The sequence below is a fragment of the Mytilus edulis genome, chromosome 1, assembly GCF_963676685.1.
Source record: "Mytilus edulis chromosome 1, xbMytEdul2.2, whole genome shotgun sequence".
NCBI classification, from domain to species: domain Eukaryota; kingdom Metazoa; phylum Mollusca; class Bivalvia; order Mytilida; family Mytilidae; genus Mytilus; species Mytilus edulis.
In genome coordinates, this window is record NC_092344.1 from 40529849 (window position 1) to 40549430 (window position 19582).

General features: G+C 33.4%; 2 protein-coding genes across 2 annotated transcripts in view; one reads left to right on the forward strand and one right to left on the reverse strand.

Moving 5' to 3' along the window:
- Positions 1 to 966, reverse strand: part of LOC139482596 (protocadherin Fat 4-like) — a 40655-nt gene extending 39689 nt beyond the window's left edge. The window contains exon 1 of the mRNA XM_071266511.1: positions 826 to 966. Coding sequence (XP_071122612.1) covers positions 826 to 877 — 52 coding nt within the window. The 5' untranslated portion in view covers positions 878 to 966. The remainder of the gene's footprint in view (positions 1 to 825) is intronic.
- A 12477-nt stretch (positions 967 to 13443) lies between these two features.
- LOC139482605 (transforming growth factor-beta-induced protein ig-h3-like) lies at positions 13444 to 18420 on the forward strand. The gene is made up of 6 exons (XM_071266520.1): positions 13444 to 13665; positions 15104 to 15330; positions 16289 to 16478; positions 16924 to 17022; positions 17652 to 17762; positions 18295 to 18420. Exons 1-6 carry the CDS (start codon positions 13512 to 13514, stop codon positions 18381 to 18383), a joined length of 870 nt encoding a protein of 289 aa, XP_071122621.1. The 5' UTR covers positions 13444 to 13511; the 3' UTR covers positions 18384 to 18420.
- The last annotated feature ends 1162 nt before the right edge of the window (positions 18421 to 19582 follow it).

Below are 19582 nucleotides of genomic sequence, written 5' to 3' on the forward strand. Positions count from 1 at the left end.
CTACCATCTTCATTTTTGTATGCTTATGTAGCATGTGTTACATTTATCATTTTATATCTTTATACTTTATATGGCTTAGTTGACCCCTTCCTAGGCCAAGCTATTGTATTCTGTATTATTTTATTATCGTTTTATGTTTTGCATTCATTATTATCAGAGACATATAATACATTATATGTCTCTGTTATTATCTTGTTGGAAAATGTATATGTATATATTGTTTATTTTTGTATGAGAAACGTTTTTACTCTGAATAAGTAAAAATATTGCAATCCAATTTCTTGTTTCTCTGTTCATTTATGCATTGCCCAAATAGTCCAATAAATGTTAAATACATGAGATACTCGCCGATTCATTCAAGTGAAAGGTAAACCTCTCGTTGTTTGTTTGGGTTGAAGGAGGAAAGCATAAAGATTTTAACTGCAAAACTCATTGTATATGTTATAGTAACGAAAACATATATTGACAATCCGACAAGCTATAGCACTGATGTTTATTTAAACAAGTGAATACAAGTAAAACTGCGAGCTACTGCTCACTGATGATACCCCGCCGCAAGTGGATAATTTTAATAGTGTAAATATGTAAGTGTTCGGTAACAGGGAGTTGTCGAGTGATGAATCTGAAAACGCATCACACGGTATAAATGACTTATATATACCCTGAAACCAAATTTCAGAAATCCTTGTATTGTAGTTCCTGAGAAAAATGTTACGAAATGAGCTAATAGCTTTTATGTAATATATCTTCATAAATAGAAAATAAAAATCATATCATAAAATTAAATATTTAATAGGAAAAGAAGGAAAATAAATCATAACCAACCTTGCGATGAAACAATGAGTACTGATGCGATAAGAAACCCAATGAGCGCCATTCATAAATTCCTTATAAGAAGCATTTTTCTTTACTCAAGTTATTTTTCTTCAAAATGACACTTCATTTGAGAATACAATCTTCACTGGGTTCGTTCTGACAACACACGTTAAAAGATGAGATTATTATCCCACTTGGCAGGGTATTTAATAAAGGTGATACATTTCTTTGTTTTATTGTAATTCAGGCGAATAATTTTATACAATGCTTCAATATACATGATAGAATCGACATCTATACACAATATTTAATTATTAGGTCAATGTCAGAAAAAATATCAACCTTTTTTTGTATGAGGCTATCAAACTTAGGAATGGTAATATTTACCGCGTCATTTAAATATTTCGTGCCAAATACAAAAAAAAAATTACCTCTGATTTTAACTATATCATATTGTTTTTAATACTACAGTTGCAAATTGCTTCTATTTTATACTCTGCATTAAACTTAACATTCAATTTGTATTGGAAAAGAGTGATTTAATATATGTAAATGTAGTTACCATTTTATTATTATATGTCTGTGTATGTGATATGGTGAATGCATAATTAATTTGTCAATATTTGTATATATACTGTATATCCTATAAGCTGTACTTGCTTTTGGAATAAAGTATTACAACTATAATAGTTATGTTAATGTTAAATTAAAACAAAACACATGTTTCATTCCTTTTCGAACTCCGATTTGTGACGAATAAGAAAAGTGAAATCGAGATTGCACGAAATGTCACAGTATTGCTATATTAGGTACATTTATATAACCGTTTCACAGATGGTATCGGATATGTTCCTTATGTCGTAACTACAATCCACTTCCCTTTTCACCACGAATGTGACCTAGCGAATTAGACTATTTCCCGGGTTTGTAATAACATGCGCCAAATAAAGTACAAAGTTGAAGAGCAGTACGGACCAAAATTCCTAAATGTTTTGCGAAATACAGCTTAGGTAATCTATGCCTGAGACACAACATAGAAAACTAAAGACTGAACATCACGATTTCATGATTTCAGGTGCTCCGGAAGGTTAAGCAGATCCTGCTCCACATGTGGCCTTTTAACTTTTTGGATTCGAGCGTCACTGATGAGTCTTTTGTAGACGAGACGTGCGTCTGGCGTATATATCAAAATTTATTCCTGGTATCTATGATGAGTTTATTGTACTAATATTTGTCTGTTTTTTTATATTTTTTTTATTATTATTGCTTAGCCGTGTCGTTATCGGTTTGACTGTCCCTCTGGTATCTATTTTTCACCCCTCTTTTAGATACATAAGACCCCGTTTACACTGGCAACAAAATTGAATCGATCTTTATTTGAATCGATCTTTAAAAGACCAGTTCGCGTAAAAGATAGGTTCACACTGCCGATCAGACCAACTCGATCAAGACAAGTTAAGCGATCGGGAGACTTGGTTTGTCTCAATCGACAAGAATGTTCGGGGTGGTCTACCTAAGTCGTCATCGATCTGACTTTCTACCGGAGAGTTTTTGACATGTCAACTTAGTAACACGAAACCCAATAAAACCTGGGATGATCGCAGGTGTTTCGGAAGTGAAGTAGATTCTGCATTTTGGCCCCAGAAGATTTTTCAAATATGAAAGTAATTGTGCATTAAAATTCATTATTTTAAAAACAGCTGATGACTAATGTAGCCTTCAAAGTTAGTTTTTAAAAACATCAATATTATATTTTAGCTGTTTAATGGGCAATGTTTGTTTGACTGTTCGTATTTTCCGTATGTCCAGAAATTTTTGTAGTATAAAAATAAATAGATGTGGTATAGTTGTCAATGAGACAACTCTCCACAGGACACCAACTGACACATAAATTAACAACTATATGTCACCGTACGGTCGAATGTTAACAAACACTTTTTTTCATACGCTTTTTGATACAATTTTATAAAAACAAATTGAGACGAAAGACAAATGATTTTTACTTGAATTCGTGATAGTTTCAGAAAAGGTATCCTCAAGGGGATTGAAATTTTAGATCTATTTTTGGTCAAATTTTGGGAAAATATGTGACAACGTTAACTTTACCCACTTTGTGCAATATATTAGTAAAAAAGGTAGGTTGTTGCCATGGATACACCAACAAAAAATATCTTGAACCATTAAACTACTGGGTAACAGATCTATGGAAAATACTGATTACACCACTGGGTCGATGCCACTGCTGGTGGAGATTTATTTCCCCGAGGGTATCACCAGCCCAGTAGTCTGCACTTTTTATGCTGACATAAATTATCATTGATATGGTTATATTTATAAATTAACTGTTTACAAAATTTGGATTTTTTGAAATACTAAGGCTTTTCTACCTCCGGCATAGATTACCTTAGCTGGATTTGGCAAAACTTTTAGGAATTTTGGTCCTCAATGCTCTTCAACTTCGTACTTTATTTGGCCTTTTTAACTTTTATGGATTCGAGCGTCACTGATGAGCCTTTTGTAGACAAAATGCGCGTCTGGCGTATATACAAAATTTAGTCCTGGTATCTATGATGAGTTTATATACAAATGCACGTATATGACAAAAACAGTAGGCTTAATTTGTAAGAAAGCAAGGAAAATGGGATGATAATTTTTCTGCATATTGCTATCTATCATCAGTACTAATCTAGTGACAAATCTCATTTTGAAGGAAAAAGAGCAGTAACTCCCATAACAAATCAGCGTCCTACTTTACTGTCAGGAAGTTTTTATAACCATTGAGATCCTCTTTTTTCAGCTCCTGCAAGTCTCTAATACTTTTGATTTTGCCATTTGATTAGGGACTTTCCGATTAATTTTCCTTGGAGTTTAGTATTTTTGTGATTACTATTTATACTGCCCACACAGTGCTCGCCTTTTTAGCCACTGCATTATTTAGATTTTTCGGCACCCTTTGCTGTCTACCCCTTTTTGTTTGTTTTTACGTTCTCTTCATGCTCTGTCGCAGCTATTAATCTGTCTATCTAAGCTCTAACCACCTTGCCAAACAATCCAACTGCTTTATTTCCATGTAGATATTTTAAATATATAATTTTACTCAGACCTTCTGTAAAGTACTAAATCTAACCAAACAAACAGGGAACGTGTTCCTTGGATCGACACAGATAATTTCCCAGCTTGCATATAACGTTATAAAGAGTCATTACTCAAGAACGGTAAAAGTGACACTACCCAAATTCGCACTTGAACTGTGTTTTATTGTATTGCGTTTCATGAAATTTGGTTGAGGCAAAATAAAATTAGAGAACGGAAACTAATTGTTGGGACGTACGTATACGTAATTACGGACGGACAAGGGTCATCTTAAAAAAAATCAGATATTTTATACTAAAATTGTACATACCCGATCAATGCCCGACTACCGCTACGACTCCTATACGATCAAGTCGATCTGGTCTGGCAGAGATCAGGCTGAGATCGAGTATAGTTGGTCGAGTAACGACCGTGTAGAGATCGTCAATTGGTCGGAATTATCGAATATGACTGTATTCAATTATTGGTCGGGTTTGAGTCGTGATTGAGTCGCAAATGGTCGGGTTATTGTCGTGTACAGTCGGGTAGAAGTCGTAAACAGACCCGATCATGAATTTGGTCACGCTTGGTCGTGAAATTTGGACAATCGGGATCATCGAGTTGATCTGATCGGCAGTGTGAACCTAGCTTTACATTGCACAAGCAAGATCGATCGAGATCGATGTTATTTAACACAGTGCGTTAACACACAACATAGAAGAACCGGTCTGATCTTTATTTTCCCATCTAAATATAACAAACACCTTAAAAAAAAGATCGACATGTTTTAGTGCTTTTAGTTCAGTGTGTGTACGATACGGACATAACTATATAAATTTTGAATCACATGTAACTTAAACTACGATATGTGAACAGGTATAATGTTTCAATAGTACCATTCGAGTGCACCTTTTAAAAGTAAACAAACAAAAATTACGTTGATGATATAGACATTAGACATTATTTTATTATACCAATCATGGGCCCTTGTCGGGCACGATACAAAAACATCATAATACAATGATTATATAAAAGTTTAGTGCAATACACAATACATAATACACAAAGTAAAAAAGTGATGATATGAGCAATGTAGGATATAATTCTGGTAAGAGGCATTGAGTGTAATGACTGAGGCCGATTAATATTAAAAGAATATGATATAAAGTTTATTAAGGCAGCAACCATTTGATTTTTCTTGTTTCACCCTCAGCTGCCACTATATGTAATGCTAAAATTGAAAGAAAAAAATTGTCTTCAGTTTGTCGCTAAAAAAATAGATTGTTCTTCGCCGAAGGCGAACAAAAAAGTTTGCACAGAAAAAAAAACCATAGCCCCCCCCCCCCCCCCCCAGAAAATCAAATGGTTGCTGCCTAATAGGGAAACAAAACAAAGTTAAAATAGAACCAGAAATATAGTGTCTTATTTTGCAGTAGTTCTCCTCATGACCAGTGCACAGCAGTGAGTACTGTAAAGGAGCCAGATGCACAAAAATGTATACCCAAATATTTATATGTATTAACACAGTCACTCTAGTTTTACACCATTTAACATAAAATCATATAATTTGATAATCAATCTACCTGTCTTGTTGAATATAAGAACTTTTGTTTTGTTTGTATTCACACTTAAGCACCAAATATTGCAGTAATTTTGCAAAATGACCAATTTTTTTTGGCAAACCATTCGGAGATGTTGACAATAAAACAATACCGTCAGCATACATAAGGCAGTGTAAATCTTGAGCATTTATTGAAACTGGGTCTTCAGAGTGTTTTAAATAAGTCGGGAATTTAAAATAGAATTAAACAATTTTCCTATTGAACTAGTTTGTCAAATTATTAATAAAGATCTTGAAGAGGTTGGACTAAGGTTGTCTCCTTGTTTCACTCCCAGGTTCGTTGAAAAGTAGTTTGTTAAGTTTTCATTTACTTTTACATATGATTTACTTACTTCATACATGCTTTTAATGATGTTGTAAAAAGAAGATCCCACCCCAATATCTAGTAGTTTCAATTTGATTCCGGTGTGAATAACAGTATCAAAGGCCTTTTTGAAGTCAACAAAGCAGGCATATAGTCTACCACCAGGATTATTACAATATATATTAATAATTGTCTTGATTACAAACATGTGGTCAGAGGTCCTAGCTTTCTTTGTGAAGCCAATTTGGCAGCCATCAATTATTTGAGTTCGATTAGAAATTGTTCAAGTCGGGAATTTAAAATAGAATTAAACAATTTTCCTATTGAACTAGTTATGGTCAAACCACGACAGTTATTAGGATCAAGAATATCATTAGCCTTATGTGAGGGTGCAATATATTCTTCTGCCCATTTTTCAGGATAAATGCCATTACTCAAACAAGAGTTGAATATTTTTTGAAGCAACCAACTAAAATTCTTTGGCTGCATTTAATCATGTTATTTGTAGTATTGTCCAAACCAGGGGATTTATTCCACTTTAATTTTGAGATGGCAGTGATAATTTCATTATCAGTTATTACAAAATCTAATTCATTAAAACATTTCGGGGATATCTCGGCAGATTCTACTCTCCTCAAGATGTTTAACCCTAATCTAAAAAATTATCATTAACCTTACTTAAATCTTGAAAGTGATGGTCCCGGTCAGATGGTGATATATTGTTAACTGAGGAATCATGATTTTTGTCCTGTAACTTATTAATCAACCCCCAGTATAGTTTGGGATTGTCCTCATGAAGAGTTTTAATTGTTCTAAAATATCTGCCTTAAAAACTTTCTTTAGTTTTTCTGATTTGTTGTATTCCCTATATAATTTGTAATAATGATTTTTAACCATCGGATCTTTCGGTTAGAAGAATAAATTCTTCAATAATTTATAAGATTCTTTCTCATTGAGTGCAAATCAGAGTCAAAGAATTTTTTGTCTTCTTTTTCTTTTTCCTATATTTAGGGTTTTTTTCAAAGATTGTTCAGCAGCCTCAATGAAAATGTTAGCTAGTTTAACTGAGGCTTCATTTATGTCTATTTTGGAAGTAAAATTCCCCTTAAGCATGAAATCTGATTTTTTTGCAAGTACAGAGGGAGAAGTTAGAGCCTCCTGAAACACTGTAGCTGAGTTCTCTGACCACATGTATCGAGATGGCATAGTATGCAAATCATGATCAATACAATCATCTCTCAACTTAGGACTAAGTTGTGCTGACATTTCCCATTCAATTTTACAATGACAATCAGATAATGTAGGTACACATTCAGCAACTCTAAAGTACAAAATATAATCAAGGGCACTCTCCGACACAATAGAATAGTCTACAACACTTGCTCCATTGGGAGTATAACAGGTATAATTACCATTAAAATCACCAAGGCCTACTTCGATTCGTCCTACTTGGGTTGACTCGAGTAAAAAAACATTACTACTGCGCATGTGCGCAACATTTCCGAATCGAAGTCAAAACTCTTCCATCGAGTTGACTATCAAAAGGAAAGTGAGCAAAAATGTATCGACTGAGCATTAAAATTAAAATAAATACATTTATGTGTCAGTAACAAGAAGTCCTAATCATGTGTGCCTTTGATAAAAAAAAGTTTGCTAGCGGAAAAAATTGAGAAAAAAATTATAATTTTGTTTATTTATAAACATTACACATGAACTATATTTGTTGATTCAATAATACAGGCAAACATAAATTCCCATTGTCAGCCACTTTCTTCGGCTGTATTTTGTCAAAAAACATTTATTTTGAATCATGTTTTGTTGTTACAATTATTTGACGCCATCTTGAAACTCGACTAAACCTGCCTCGACCCAGGGTTGATGTAGAGTTAACTCGGGTAGGTTCAACAGTTCAAACTCGGGGGGGTTCGGTTGTCAGTCGAGTAAACTTGACAGACTCTACTAACCCTAGTTGCACGAATCGAAGTAGGCCAAATAACACAAATATATAGGTCTCTGTGAAAGCCAAAGAATTTTTTTTCTAATTTAACCCATTGATAATAAGTATTAGAATTTTTCAAAATTTTCACATGATCTTTTATGTGAGGTTTTCTCAAAATGGCTATTCCACCATACTAACTATAATTGTTAGCCTTAGTGATAGGTCTACATACAGGATAGTAGTTAAAAGGGCCCACATTGTTTATATTGCTATTATAACCAACATGGATTTCTACAACGAATGCTAGGTCATATTTTGAAATTCAGTCTATAAAGGTTTTATCCTGGGTTTTATCAATGTCACCAGAAAAGAGCCCCCCCCCCCCCCAACATTCCAATTTTCAATGTTGAAAATAACATAGTCATGTCTTAGTCTGTAAAAAATTTAGATTAGAGGACCTTAATACTGCATTACAGTCATCAAGAAATGAAACCCATGTTTTGATAGACAAAAATAAGATACAGAAAAAACTTTTAAGTAATAATTGTCTGCTACTATAAAACTTGTATACTAATATTACTTAAAATAATCACCAGTAGTTTTTAGAGGAGTAAAAAAGTATTGGTATTGATAAACCAAGAGGAGTCAATGTCCAGTTAAAGAGGAGTAACTCTAGTATATTAATGAGTCTAAAGTTAAAAGTGCTTTCTTTTTACTTTCTTATTTTTTTTAGAAAAAATAGTATGTATTTAAGTACTTGTAAACTGGGAAAATCTTAAAAAAAGAAAAATTAGTGCAATTTACAAACTAACAATTTTCGTCAAATATTTTTTGTCTACTATATATAATAATCAATTTAGATTTACGATATAACAAGTTTTAGCGGGTTTGACAGCCTATAAAGCGGCATATAACGGAACTTCGTCACCACCTGACATTTTTCTAAAATGCAAGTTAAGTACCTTGACTGTCCTTGTGTTATAATAAGGTATATAGGAAATAGTGACATCATGGCGTTTCCTCCTGATAGCATGTTGGTGTGTTCTACAACAGTAACTTGGTGACAATTCGATATTTTTTGTTTGATCAAGGCATTTTTGTCTGTTATCTGATCTTGTTTCATTTCATACGTAAAGTCAAGAGAGAGTCTGCAAGACATTGACGTCATGGGAAAATTTGTAACAAAAAATTATTAGACATACCACAAACAACACTTGTTAGATTTTTTTCACGGTATATTTTACAATTTTACTAACTGTATGATAAGTTTTATTCATACGAAAACTAACAGAATTTTTTAAAACAATTTTTATAATAAATCATTTACTGCGGACGTGTATTGCCAATTCTTCAGCGGTTTGCAAAATTTGCTGGTACTGAATTTTTCGATCTCCTCATCCTTTTTGTCCAGTTTGTCCATCAAAACATGGGTTTCATTTCTTGATGACTGTAATGCAGTATTAAGGTCCTCTATTGACTTCGTAAGAGTGTCCTTAAGTTGTTGGTTACTAATATGGAGATGATTAATCTCTTCCTTTTTATTGTTCAATCTTTCATTTAGTGTTATTACTTCATTTTTTTATGCTTGCAACAATGTGTCAAGTTCATCTGCTGTTTCAGTACACTTTATTATCAGCTTCACCTGTTCTATATCTGTTTTTAATGTTTGAAAATTTGAATTTTGATTATCCAGCGTTTGTGATATCTTGTGTGTTACACTGGTTTCTAGGCTTTGAATTTCATCAGTGACAGTGATTTTATTGTCTACTTGTTCAGTTTCTGTATGTTGGTTCTTAGTTAAAATTGGTGTTTTTGGTTTCGTGTACTTGCCATTATTATTGGCATCTGTTGACAGTGTGTCGGTTATTTGTGACGTTTCATCAGTAAGAATCCCCATTATGTGGATAAGTTGAGGAAAGTCTTCTTTTGCTAACTTTTCAAAGTGGTTTCCTTGTGCTTGTATGAAACCAGTTCGCACAAATAAAGTTATAAAGAAGGGGGTTCATTTTGTCCTCAGATGTTTTAATCTCAACAGCGAAAGTTTTAAGTGGGTCATCTTTCGTGATTACCTCGGGGCTATCTGCCCAACAAATGTCTCGGGTTTCTAATTTCCCCATATATTCATAATAATATAGGTTTAAAGCTCTTATCCAGGGTCTAAGGCGGGTGATTTCAGTCCTAAAACTAACCATTCGGGCATCTTTTTTATACAGGTTGCGATTGATATAGACTATGTTACTCGAGCGTCTGTAATTGAAAACCAAACTTGAAATAAAAACATTTGTGTCCAACACTTTTGAAGAATCCAAACACAATTTAATGCAGGGTGACGGATGCAATACACCCGAGTCCATTAAAACACAGAGTGCCACAAAAAACAACAAATCTTATCAAAAGTACTGACCTTGATAGCTGTATTGATAGCATGGCTGCGACCAACCAACAACCCATTGTTAGCATTAGTGACAGTGATATCGCTAAAATAGCTATAGCAGTAAAGCAAATTTTAACTGATGATTTCAAAGCCCTTATTGAAGAAAAACAGAAGACTATTCTCTTCGAACTAGCCGAAATAAAACAAAAGCAAACTGAATTAGAATTCTCCTATGGAGATGTCAAAAACTTTAAAAACCAGATAGACTATCTAAAAATTAAATGTGATGAGTTAGAACAGCACAGCAGGGGAAGCAATGTGTAAGGCTAAGCGGTGTACCATATACTTTAGGTGAAAATACCGATACCAAAATTATAGAAATCACCAATAAATTAGGTGTTGATATGCAGCCAAATGACATAACGATTAGTCATCGTACAGCTAAACCTAGACAGATTATAGCTCGAATACCAAACCAACGTTTAAAAAAGAAACTGCTGAAGGCATCCAAACAACTTAAAGACAGACCAGACCTACAAGGTATTTCGATTAATCAAGACCAAACCGTAGCAAGCTTACGAAGCACGACAGTTAGTTAGAAGGAAGAAAATCAAGTCAACTTTTGTGGTAGATGGTAAAATATATGTATATGACTTATCAGAAACTAGACATGTTATCCGGAACAAAATTGAATTCTCCAAGATGTTGAGAGTATGCCGCATTGACACAGACATCTCAGATGATGAATCTACACCTGAAAAACAACCTGTATCTGATGAAGTAGTGATGGGTAATGGGAACTGAATCTATCTCGAACGTTTTCGTTTTTAGCAAACTGCTGTCTTTATATATAAGCTATTACTTACTTACTAAATCTCAGTCTGAAATAGTAATTTGAAACTGTTCTGAGTAAAAGAATATTATTTTTCATTTTTGAAATATCTGTAGCTGTAATATTGGGTCTGTTCGAATGTATTTACTAGATTTATTGTCAAGAACTAGTTCTCTTTCTACATTTTATTATTTTAATTCAAATATGTTAATACAAGTCTTCTTAATTTCAGAAAGTATTATGTACTGCTAAAGCGTTTGAAAAGATATTTTAATAAAGTTCATATTATGCTACTTTAAGATGAATGGAAACAAATAAACAGATTTAGCCATCATTTAGATTTTTCTGTATTCCTTGACATTACTATTTCGTGTGGTTAACGATGAACTTCGTTGTTTTTTTCCGGAGGAATGCACAATAAAAAATAATTAAACGTTAAAAATATTATAACTTTTTAAATATACATGACATAGTTGCGACTGGACGATAAGCAAACACGAATCAATCAATACTTTCTAGATTTCCAAATTTAAGCACCACCATAGTTTATAATACATAATAATTAACATTTTAGCTTGTTTATCTAGTCACACTTGTATACTTGTGCACACTTCGGAGGACGTGTTTTTCAACAGACTGTCGACATTCCAATGGGAACAAACTGTGCCCCTCTACTTGCCGACTTGTTTCTTTATTATTATGAGGCTGACTTCTTGCAGGAACTTCTTAGGATGAAAGATAAGAAGTTATCAATATCCTTTAACTCTACTTTTCGCTACATAGATGTTCTTTCACTAAATAATTCAAAATTTGGTGACTATGTGGAACGCATCTATCCAATCGAGCTAGAGATAAAGGATACTACAGATACAGTTAAGTCGGCCTCATATCTTGACTTACATCTAAAAATTGACAATGAGGGTCGGTTGAAAACAAAACTTTACGACAAAAGGGATGATTTCAGCTTTCCAATTGTGAACTTTCCATTTCTAAGTAGCAACATTCCAGCAGCACCTGCATACGGGGTATATATCTCCCAACTGATACGATATTCCCGTGCTTGCATTTCCTATCATGATTTTTTTTATAGAGGGTTGCTGCTCACAAGAAATGCTATTAAACCAAGAGTTCCAAATGGTGAAGTTGAAATCATCCCTTCGTAAATTTTACGGACGCCATCACGAGTTGGTTGACCGTTATGGAATAACCGTTTCACAAATGATATCGGATATGTTCCTTACGTCGTAACTACAATCCCCTTCCCTTTCATGAATGTGACCTACCGAATTAGACTATTTACCGGATTTGTTATCACATAAGCAACACGACGGGTGCCACATGTGGAGCAGGATCTGCTTACCCTTCCGGAGCACCTGAGATCACCCCTAGTTTTTTGGTGGGGTTCGTGTTGTTTATTCTTTAGTTTTCTATGTTGTGTCGTGTGTGCTGTTGTTTGTTTGTCCTTTTCATTTTTAGCCATGGCGTTGTCAGTTTGTTTTAGATTTATGAGTTTGACTGTCCTTTTGGTATCTTTCGTCCCTCTTTTGTATAACTACGTTCTTGCTTAAGATATAAAAAAAAAATCAAATGAAGAACTTAACTACCCCGGTTTTAGGAAGACCCTTTACTATTACATTATCATCAATGGCCGAACAATTTTGTTTTAAAATATATGCATACATAAAATCGCTATCTCAGACATTTAATTGAAATGGCCGATTACAGAATTACCATTTAATCCTAAAAAAAAATCGAACTCTTTGCGCAATTTAGTTTTTTAGCAAAAAAAGAAGTAAAAATCAAACGGTACAAACTTTCACGACTGTGACCTACCGAATTATACTATTTACCGGGTATGTGATAATATGAGAACACGACGGGTGTCACATGTGGATCAGAATCTGCTTACCTTCTGGAGCACCTGAGATCACCCAAATTAGGTGTGCAAATTAATCTGAAATCATAAAGAATCGCAAGAGTTTTCCTATGGTTAGCAGTGGTGGTAACATGTGAACTACAATATACAGTAACTATATCATCAACTCCGAAAAGACCGAAACTCAGAGCGTATTCTGCTCTGCCATGCGAAACCACAAATTGCACAATCGGTAAAATTACATTTAAGACAATTAATCTGGTATTTGATAAAACAAGATCTAAGCCTGCGAAAACATGTCGTAAAATCTATCAGCATAGCAATTTGTGATGGTGATTGTACAACTTGTTTGTGCGAGGAACACACTCTATACTTGTACAGTTGTATACATTGTATGTTTGGGTGTCATACATGTAGTATTGTGCATGTTGTGTAGGATAAATAAACATTAACACATTGCCACCATTTTGAAATACACATGATTTTGTATTTAATATATACATCTGTAAGATATAAGATCAACATCATATTAACAACATACACACATAATGACATCAGTTGTCTATTTTATCACTATTTCAAAGTTCAATATCTCTCTATTATCACCTATTACACAGTGATAATAAGTAGAATGTGTTTATAAGTTTTATTTTTAAGAGTCAATAATTCACAGTAAAATGTTTCTCCGACTTTTACTTACAAGTTTTTTAATATGTAATGTTCATTCGAAAGAGGATATATATGACTTGCTATCAAGCATAGGATGTTCGTCATTCGGCAATTTACTACAGGGCACTGGATATATGTACCGCTTAGGCGATGACCATTCAGGTAATATACATGTACATCATGCAAATACACATTTGAGAATGGAAATGGGGAATGTGTCAAAGAGACAACAACCCAACCATAAAACAGACAACAGCAGAAGGTCACCATCAGGTCTTCAGTATACATATAATGTACATATAAAACTAAAATAATATTTTATTTTGAAAATATTGATATTTTCAATTAATGAAATAAGTTTTAAAACAGGCAGTGCAGATTCTTTGTAAAAATAAGTTTCAAGAATTGTAGAAAATTATGAATACATTTTTGTAATACTTATATTATTTACTATATACGACATTTTGTCTCACATCAAGTTATTATAATTTAACCAAGGAATGTAAAATTATTATTTTTTCAAAATTGGTTTGTATATTTACACTCGACTGAGAAGCTATAATGAAAAAGGATCAGCTAGGGTGCCTTAAACAGAGTTTACTTTTTATATACATAAAATAGGACTTTATGCCGTTAAACAGAGCTTACTTTTTATATATATATAAAATGGGACTTTATGCCGTTCAATCAAAATTAACACATGCAAAGGGGAATAATTCAAATGCAGCACTGGATAACATTTCAGTATATCTGCCATGAAAAGTTTCACAAGAGGTTTGTTAGAAGATACATTTTTGGGCAAGAGAGAAAAAAAAACGTGCTTACAAACAAAATCCCACAAAATACAAACACATAACTCTAAATGAGCAACACAAACACTAACATGATACAACGATGAACAGTAACTTCTCTCCTGGTGACACTCGTCGCGTAATTCTTAGTAAATTCCGTTGGGGAGTCATAGCCGATGAATATATAATACATTTTAAAGAAGTTTTAGCAAAAGCATTCAACACGTATGGATTAGTTTGATAAAAAAATTCATGCAATGACGATTTTTGCATAGATTAAGAATATATAGAACAGGTTTACATTAGAAGGGAGCTACCATTTATTTTTTTAAGGGGGTAGAGGGCGTTGCTAGGATGAAATTAGAAAAAAAAGGCAGGACAGGAGTTTGGAGTAAAAACCAAGGCAGGATGAGCAACTTGGTAAAAAAAGGCAGGATGACAATTTATGTAAAAAAAGTCAGGATAAACTAAGAAAAAAAGGCAGGACCGAAAAGTGTGAAAAATAAAAAGGCAGGACAGAGATTACAAATAAAAAAATGTAGGACAAATTTTTTCATCCCCCCCCCCCATAAAAATCAAATGGTAGCTCCCTTATACACAATCGTTCGATACGTATATAAGAGTATCAAACAAGAAGCACAACATGTATATATACACACATATAAAAAAGAACAGTTTTCTCAAAATTATCATAATGTGTCTTGTTATAATAAAACTTAATAAGATAGATCAGATGCAAGTATTCTTCAAATTCTTAGAGCGTACTTTAATACTTTATTATTTTTTTTATTTTTCAATCATATTTTTAGGTCCATATACAGTCTTTGCACCAAGTGATGCAGCGATTAATAATTTACCACCAGAAATTGTGAAGATTTTTAATTTTGGAAACTGGGAATTGGCATTTGACATTGTATCATATCACATCACAAAAGACATATCTCTTTTGGCCTCACTACAAAATAATGGCCTTTATGATACGATGTTAGACAACAGCCAACTGCGATTTAATGTATATCCAAAGGGGAACTCAAAGGTAAATGTAACGAACTATTGTTTTGTGCTATAATAAAAAAAGAAAAAGATGCGGTATAAATGTCAATAAGACATCTCTCCACAAGAGACAAAATGACAAAAAATATCACAACTATATGTCACCGTACGGACTTTAACAATAAGCAAAGTCCATACCGCATAGTCAGCTATGAAAGGCACACTTAATGTCTGTCTTATGGGCCCGGTCAATTAACGAGGAAAAGCAAAAAGTAAGGAGGTATGAAAATGAAAAAAATTAATGAAAAATGACTAGCCGTAAAAGAAACAGTCAACACCGTGGTCCTTAAAAAAAAAGTCGGAACAACAAAGTAAATAAATCCACAACTTACACCAAATATTAATTTACACGATATTATCCATCAACATACTCGGGTCCTAGATATCTTCAACTTTGCACTCGATTTGGTCTTTATGCTTTTTCTATTCGAGCGTCTATGTGAGTCTTTTGTAGCAAAAAAAAAAACCCAAAAAAAACTCAACGCGCGACTTTTATAAAAAAAAAAAAAGAATAGAAATAGGACAACAAAAAAGACAGACAGAAGACAAAATATTATGGTGATAAGTGTTGAGTCCATATGTTGTCTCAGTTTGTTATGACGAATACTTGACCATTCTCATCTTTAATTCTTAGACTTATTGTAAAACATTTTAGAGCATAAAAACGTGGCACATCTTAGAAGTAAATTGCCATTCATTTACTAACTTTGTTCTAAAGCTGAAGCATCATTGATCGCATAACTATAGGCGTATTAATTGTACGTGGATTAGGATTTCAAGACCCAAATGCTTCTCGAGACTTTTGAGACATGACAATTCCATTACAGGTTCACACCATCTCTGGCGCAAATATAAATAGTCCAGATAATAATGTACGTGCATTATGATTTCGAAAACCAAAATGCTTGTCAAGATTTTTGAGAAAAAAAATTTCTTTACAGGTTCACACTATCTCTGGTGCAAACATAACGAGTCCAGATAATACGGCCACCAATGGTGTTGTTCATGTTATTGACCGGATGCTTTACAGATTCCCAGAAGTTTACACAACTCAATACGTGCATGAACACCAAAATCTCTCCAAGATATCACTATTAATTGATAAAGGTGGTCTGCATGATCAGCTGAAAGGTATCTATCTATCTGTATAAAATATTTAAATCGTGTTTTTATTCAAGTTTTAATAATAAAAACATCAACTAGTATGTGACTTTATATAATTTCAATGATTTTTGTAATCTAATATAATCTGAAAAGTTCAATATACTTTCCGTAGTCATTGAAATACATGTAAGTTTAAAAATATTTAATTAATTAAAATGTGAAAAAAACCCAATTACTATTATACTTCTTCATGATGACAACAACGGCGATTATGATGCTGGTAAGGGTGACGACGAAGAATCAATAACTGTTGTACATAAGTAGACAACAACGATCTCAATTATATTTTAATTTTGTATACATAATGAATTGCTAAAAATGTTTGTGTTTTATGTCTGTTCAATTAATGTTGTTATATTTATGCATGATGCTTTACAAATTTCCTGACATTTGTTCTTTTATTTTCTTATAGCACAGAACATAACCATGTTTGTTCCAAATGACGAGGCGTTTAATGCAGCTCCTAATTTTAATATGACTAATTTATTAATGAACGACACAGCTATTGCTAGTAAGTCTTATGTAATATGGGCTTTGGTCATTATTGAAGTCCGTACAGTGACCTATATTTGATAATATCTGTGTCATTTGGTCTCTTGGGGAGAGTTGTATCATTGGCAATCTTACCACTTTTTTTAATTTTTATATTAAACACAAAATCCCAATGAGAAACAATATAGCCAAGTTACATTTCTACATTATTGAATGTTATCCGATTAGAAAAAAATGAAAATTCAGTTTATTGATAATTCCATAATTTCCTAAATTAAAAATATTTGAATAACTAAATGAATTGAATCATGCTAACAAATTCTAACTGGTAAAATAAAAACAGATTAGTATCTATATATTCGCTAGTACATGCACACTATTTTAAAGACGAAAGTATTGTTTTAAGAAGACGCATTTTTATACTTCTTTCATTTTAAGGGAGGGAGAGAGGGAACCCTGTCCGTCTTTACATGTGATTTGAAAGAACAACAGTTACTGTTCTTAGGACTAAGATGATATGGATGAAACTTGACACATATGAGAACACCACCGAGAATGTTCACAAAGAGATATAATTCTACTTGTCTCGGTGGATAAATTCAAATTTATTGCACTGTAGTAATAATGTTTTGCTTTTCTTAATTCAAGATTTTGTTTCGAGCTTGATTGTCAACTCTGTCTATTTCACTGCTGACCTAGTAAATGGACAAGACCTTTTTACATCTCAAGGTAGCAGAATTAGAATCAATGTTATTCCCGGTAAGTAGTACTTAAAAAGATAAGTATATTTTATTAATGTATGTGTACAAATGTACACGTATGTGCCCTTGTGTTGGCATCAAGTTGAATATGGGTCAGAAATAAATAATCACGAAATCCTAGTACCAATACAATTTCTTTAAGAAACACAAATAACAAAACACAAAAACTGTTTGTCAGATAAATAACAGTCATTAGAACTGTTTGCGGATGTATAAATTGACAGTCAAATAACATTAAAAATAACGTTGTGACTGATCGTTGCAAGTTTTCCAAGTCTTCCATAGTGCTGAAAACACGAACAATCAATCAATCATTAAAAGTTCGAATACTCTCGAGGCACTCGTTGTTAAGATTATGATATGTTTCGCTAAATAATGCAAAACAAATTTATTTCCTCATTTACAAAAAAACCCAAACAAATAACATTATGAGATAAAAGAAAAAAATAAACAACTTCAAAATTTGGCTGTTTACAGTTAAATCTGCACTTTTGAAAATGTCGTAATATTATTTTGTTTATTATTTACAGGCAATATAACAGTGAACAACAGTGGTATTTCTGAGCCAGATCTTATCACAAAGAACGGAGTAGTGCATATCATAAACAAGCTATTGTAGATTGGAATAAAACTTATGAAAATCCTTTAAAACATAATATATTAAGTAGTTTTCCCTTTCTAATTTCTATTTACCTGCCTGTCCCAATTCAGGAGCCTGTAATTGAGTGGTTGTTGTGCATTGCTGCTAATCAAACGCGTTGTTTGTTTATTGTTTCGCACAGTTCTTGTATTGTTCTGTTGCACCACTGTTCCAAGATTTGACGAGGTTTGATGTCAATTTGCATCTTTACCCCAACCGAATTCTGTTTGTGCCCGGTCCAAGTCAGGAGCCTGTACTTCAGAGATAGTCGTTTGGTGCTGTGCGATATATTAGTTTTTCGTTCATTATTTTGTACCAAAATTAGGTCGTTCGTTTTCTCGTTCGAATGATTTTATCGCCCTTTTCAAGCTGACTGCGGTTTGACTTTGCTCTTTCTTGAAGACCGAACGGAGAGATAATCGTTGTATTGTTTCGCACAGTTCGTGTTTTGTTCTGTTGCACCACTGTCACAAGATGAGGGGGGGGGGGGGGCGGGGGGTGTTGATGTCTATTTGCATCTTTACCCCAACCGCATTCTGTTTGTGCCCGGTCCAAGTCAGGAGCCTGTACTTCAGAGGTAGTCGTTTGGTGCTGTACGTGCTATATATTTGTATTTCGTTCATTATTTTGTACAAACAATTAGGTCTTTAGATTTCTCGTTTAAATTATCGCCCTTTTAAAGCTGACTGTGCGGTTTTACTTTGCTCATTCTTGAAGACCGTACGGAGAAACATAGTTGTGTCATTTAGTCTCTTGTGAATAGCTGTCTCATTAAAAATCATCCGCATCTTCATTTTACATTATCAACATGTTCATAAAAGACGTAAAACATTATGCATGAAATTTTTTAGAATTCGGTCATTTGAGGTATAACAAGAATGTGTCCCAAGTACACGGATGCCCAATCCGCACTATAATTTTCTATGTTCAGTGGACTTTGAAAATGGAATAAAATCTCTAATTTGGCATTAAAATTAGAAAAATCATATCATGGGGAACACGTTTACTAAGTTTCACGTTGATTGGACTTCAACTTCATTAAAAACTACCTCGACCAAAAACTTTAACCTGAAGCGGGACGGACGAACGGACGGACGGACGATGGACGCACAGACCAGAAACATTAATGCCCATAAATGGGGCATAATAAAGCTGAGATTCATTCTAACATTTTGTAC

What these genes read in the sequence shown, in the direction of transcription:
- LOC139482605 (XM_071266520.1), top strand. Translation starts at nt 13,512, where the DNA reads ATGTTTCTCCGACTTTTACTTACAAGTTTTTTAATATGTAATGTTCAT. An exon ending in ATCCAAAGGGGAACTCAAAG is followed by an intron (nt 15,331 to 16,288) that starts GTAAATGTAACG and finishes ATTTCTTTACAG; the next exon opens with GTTCACACTATCTCTGGTGC. An exon ending in GAACGACACAGCTATTGCTA is followed by an intron (nt 17,023 to 17,651) that starts GTAAGTCTTATG and finishes TCTTAATTCAAG; the next exon opens with ATTTTGTTTCGAGCTTGATT.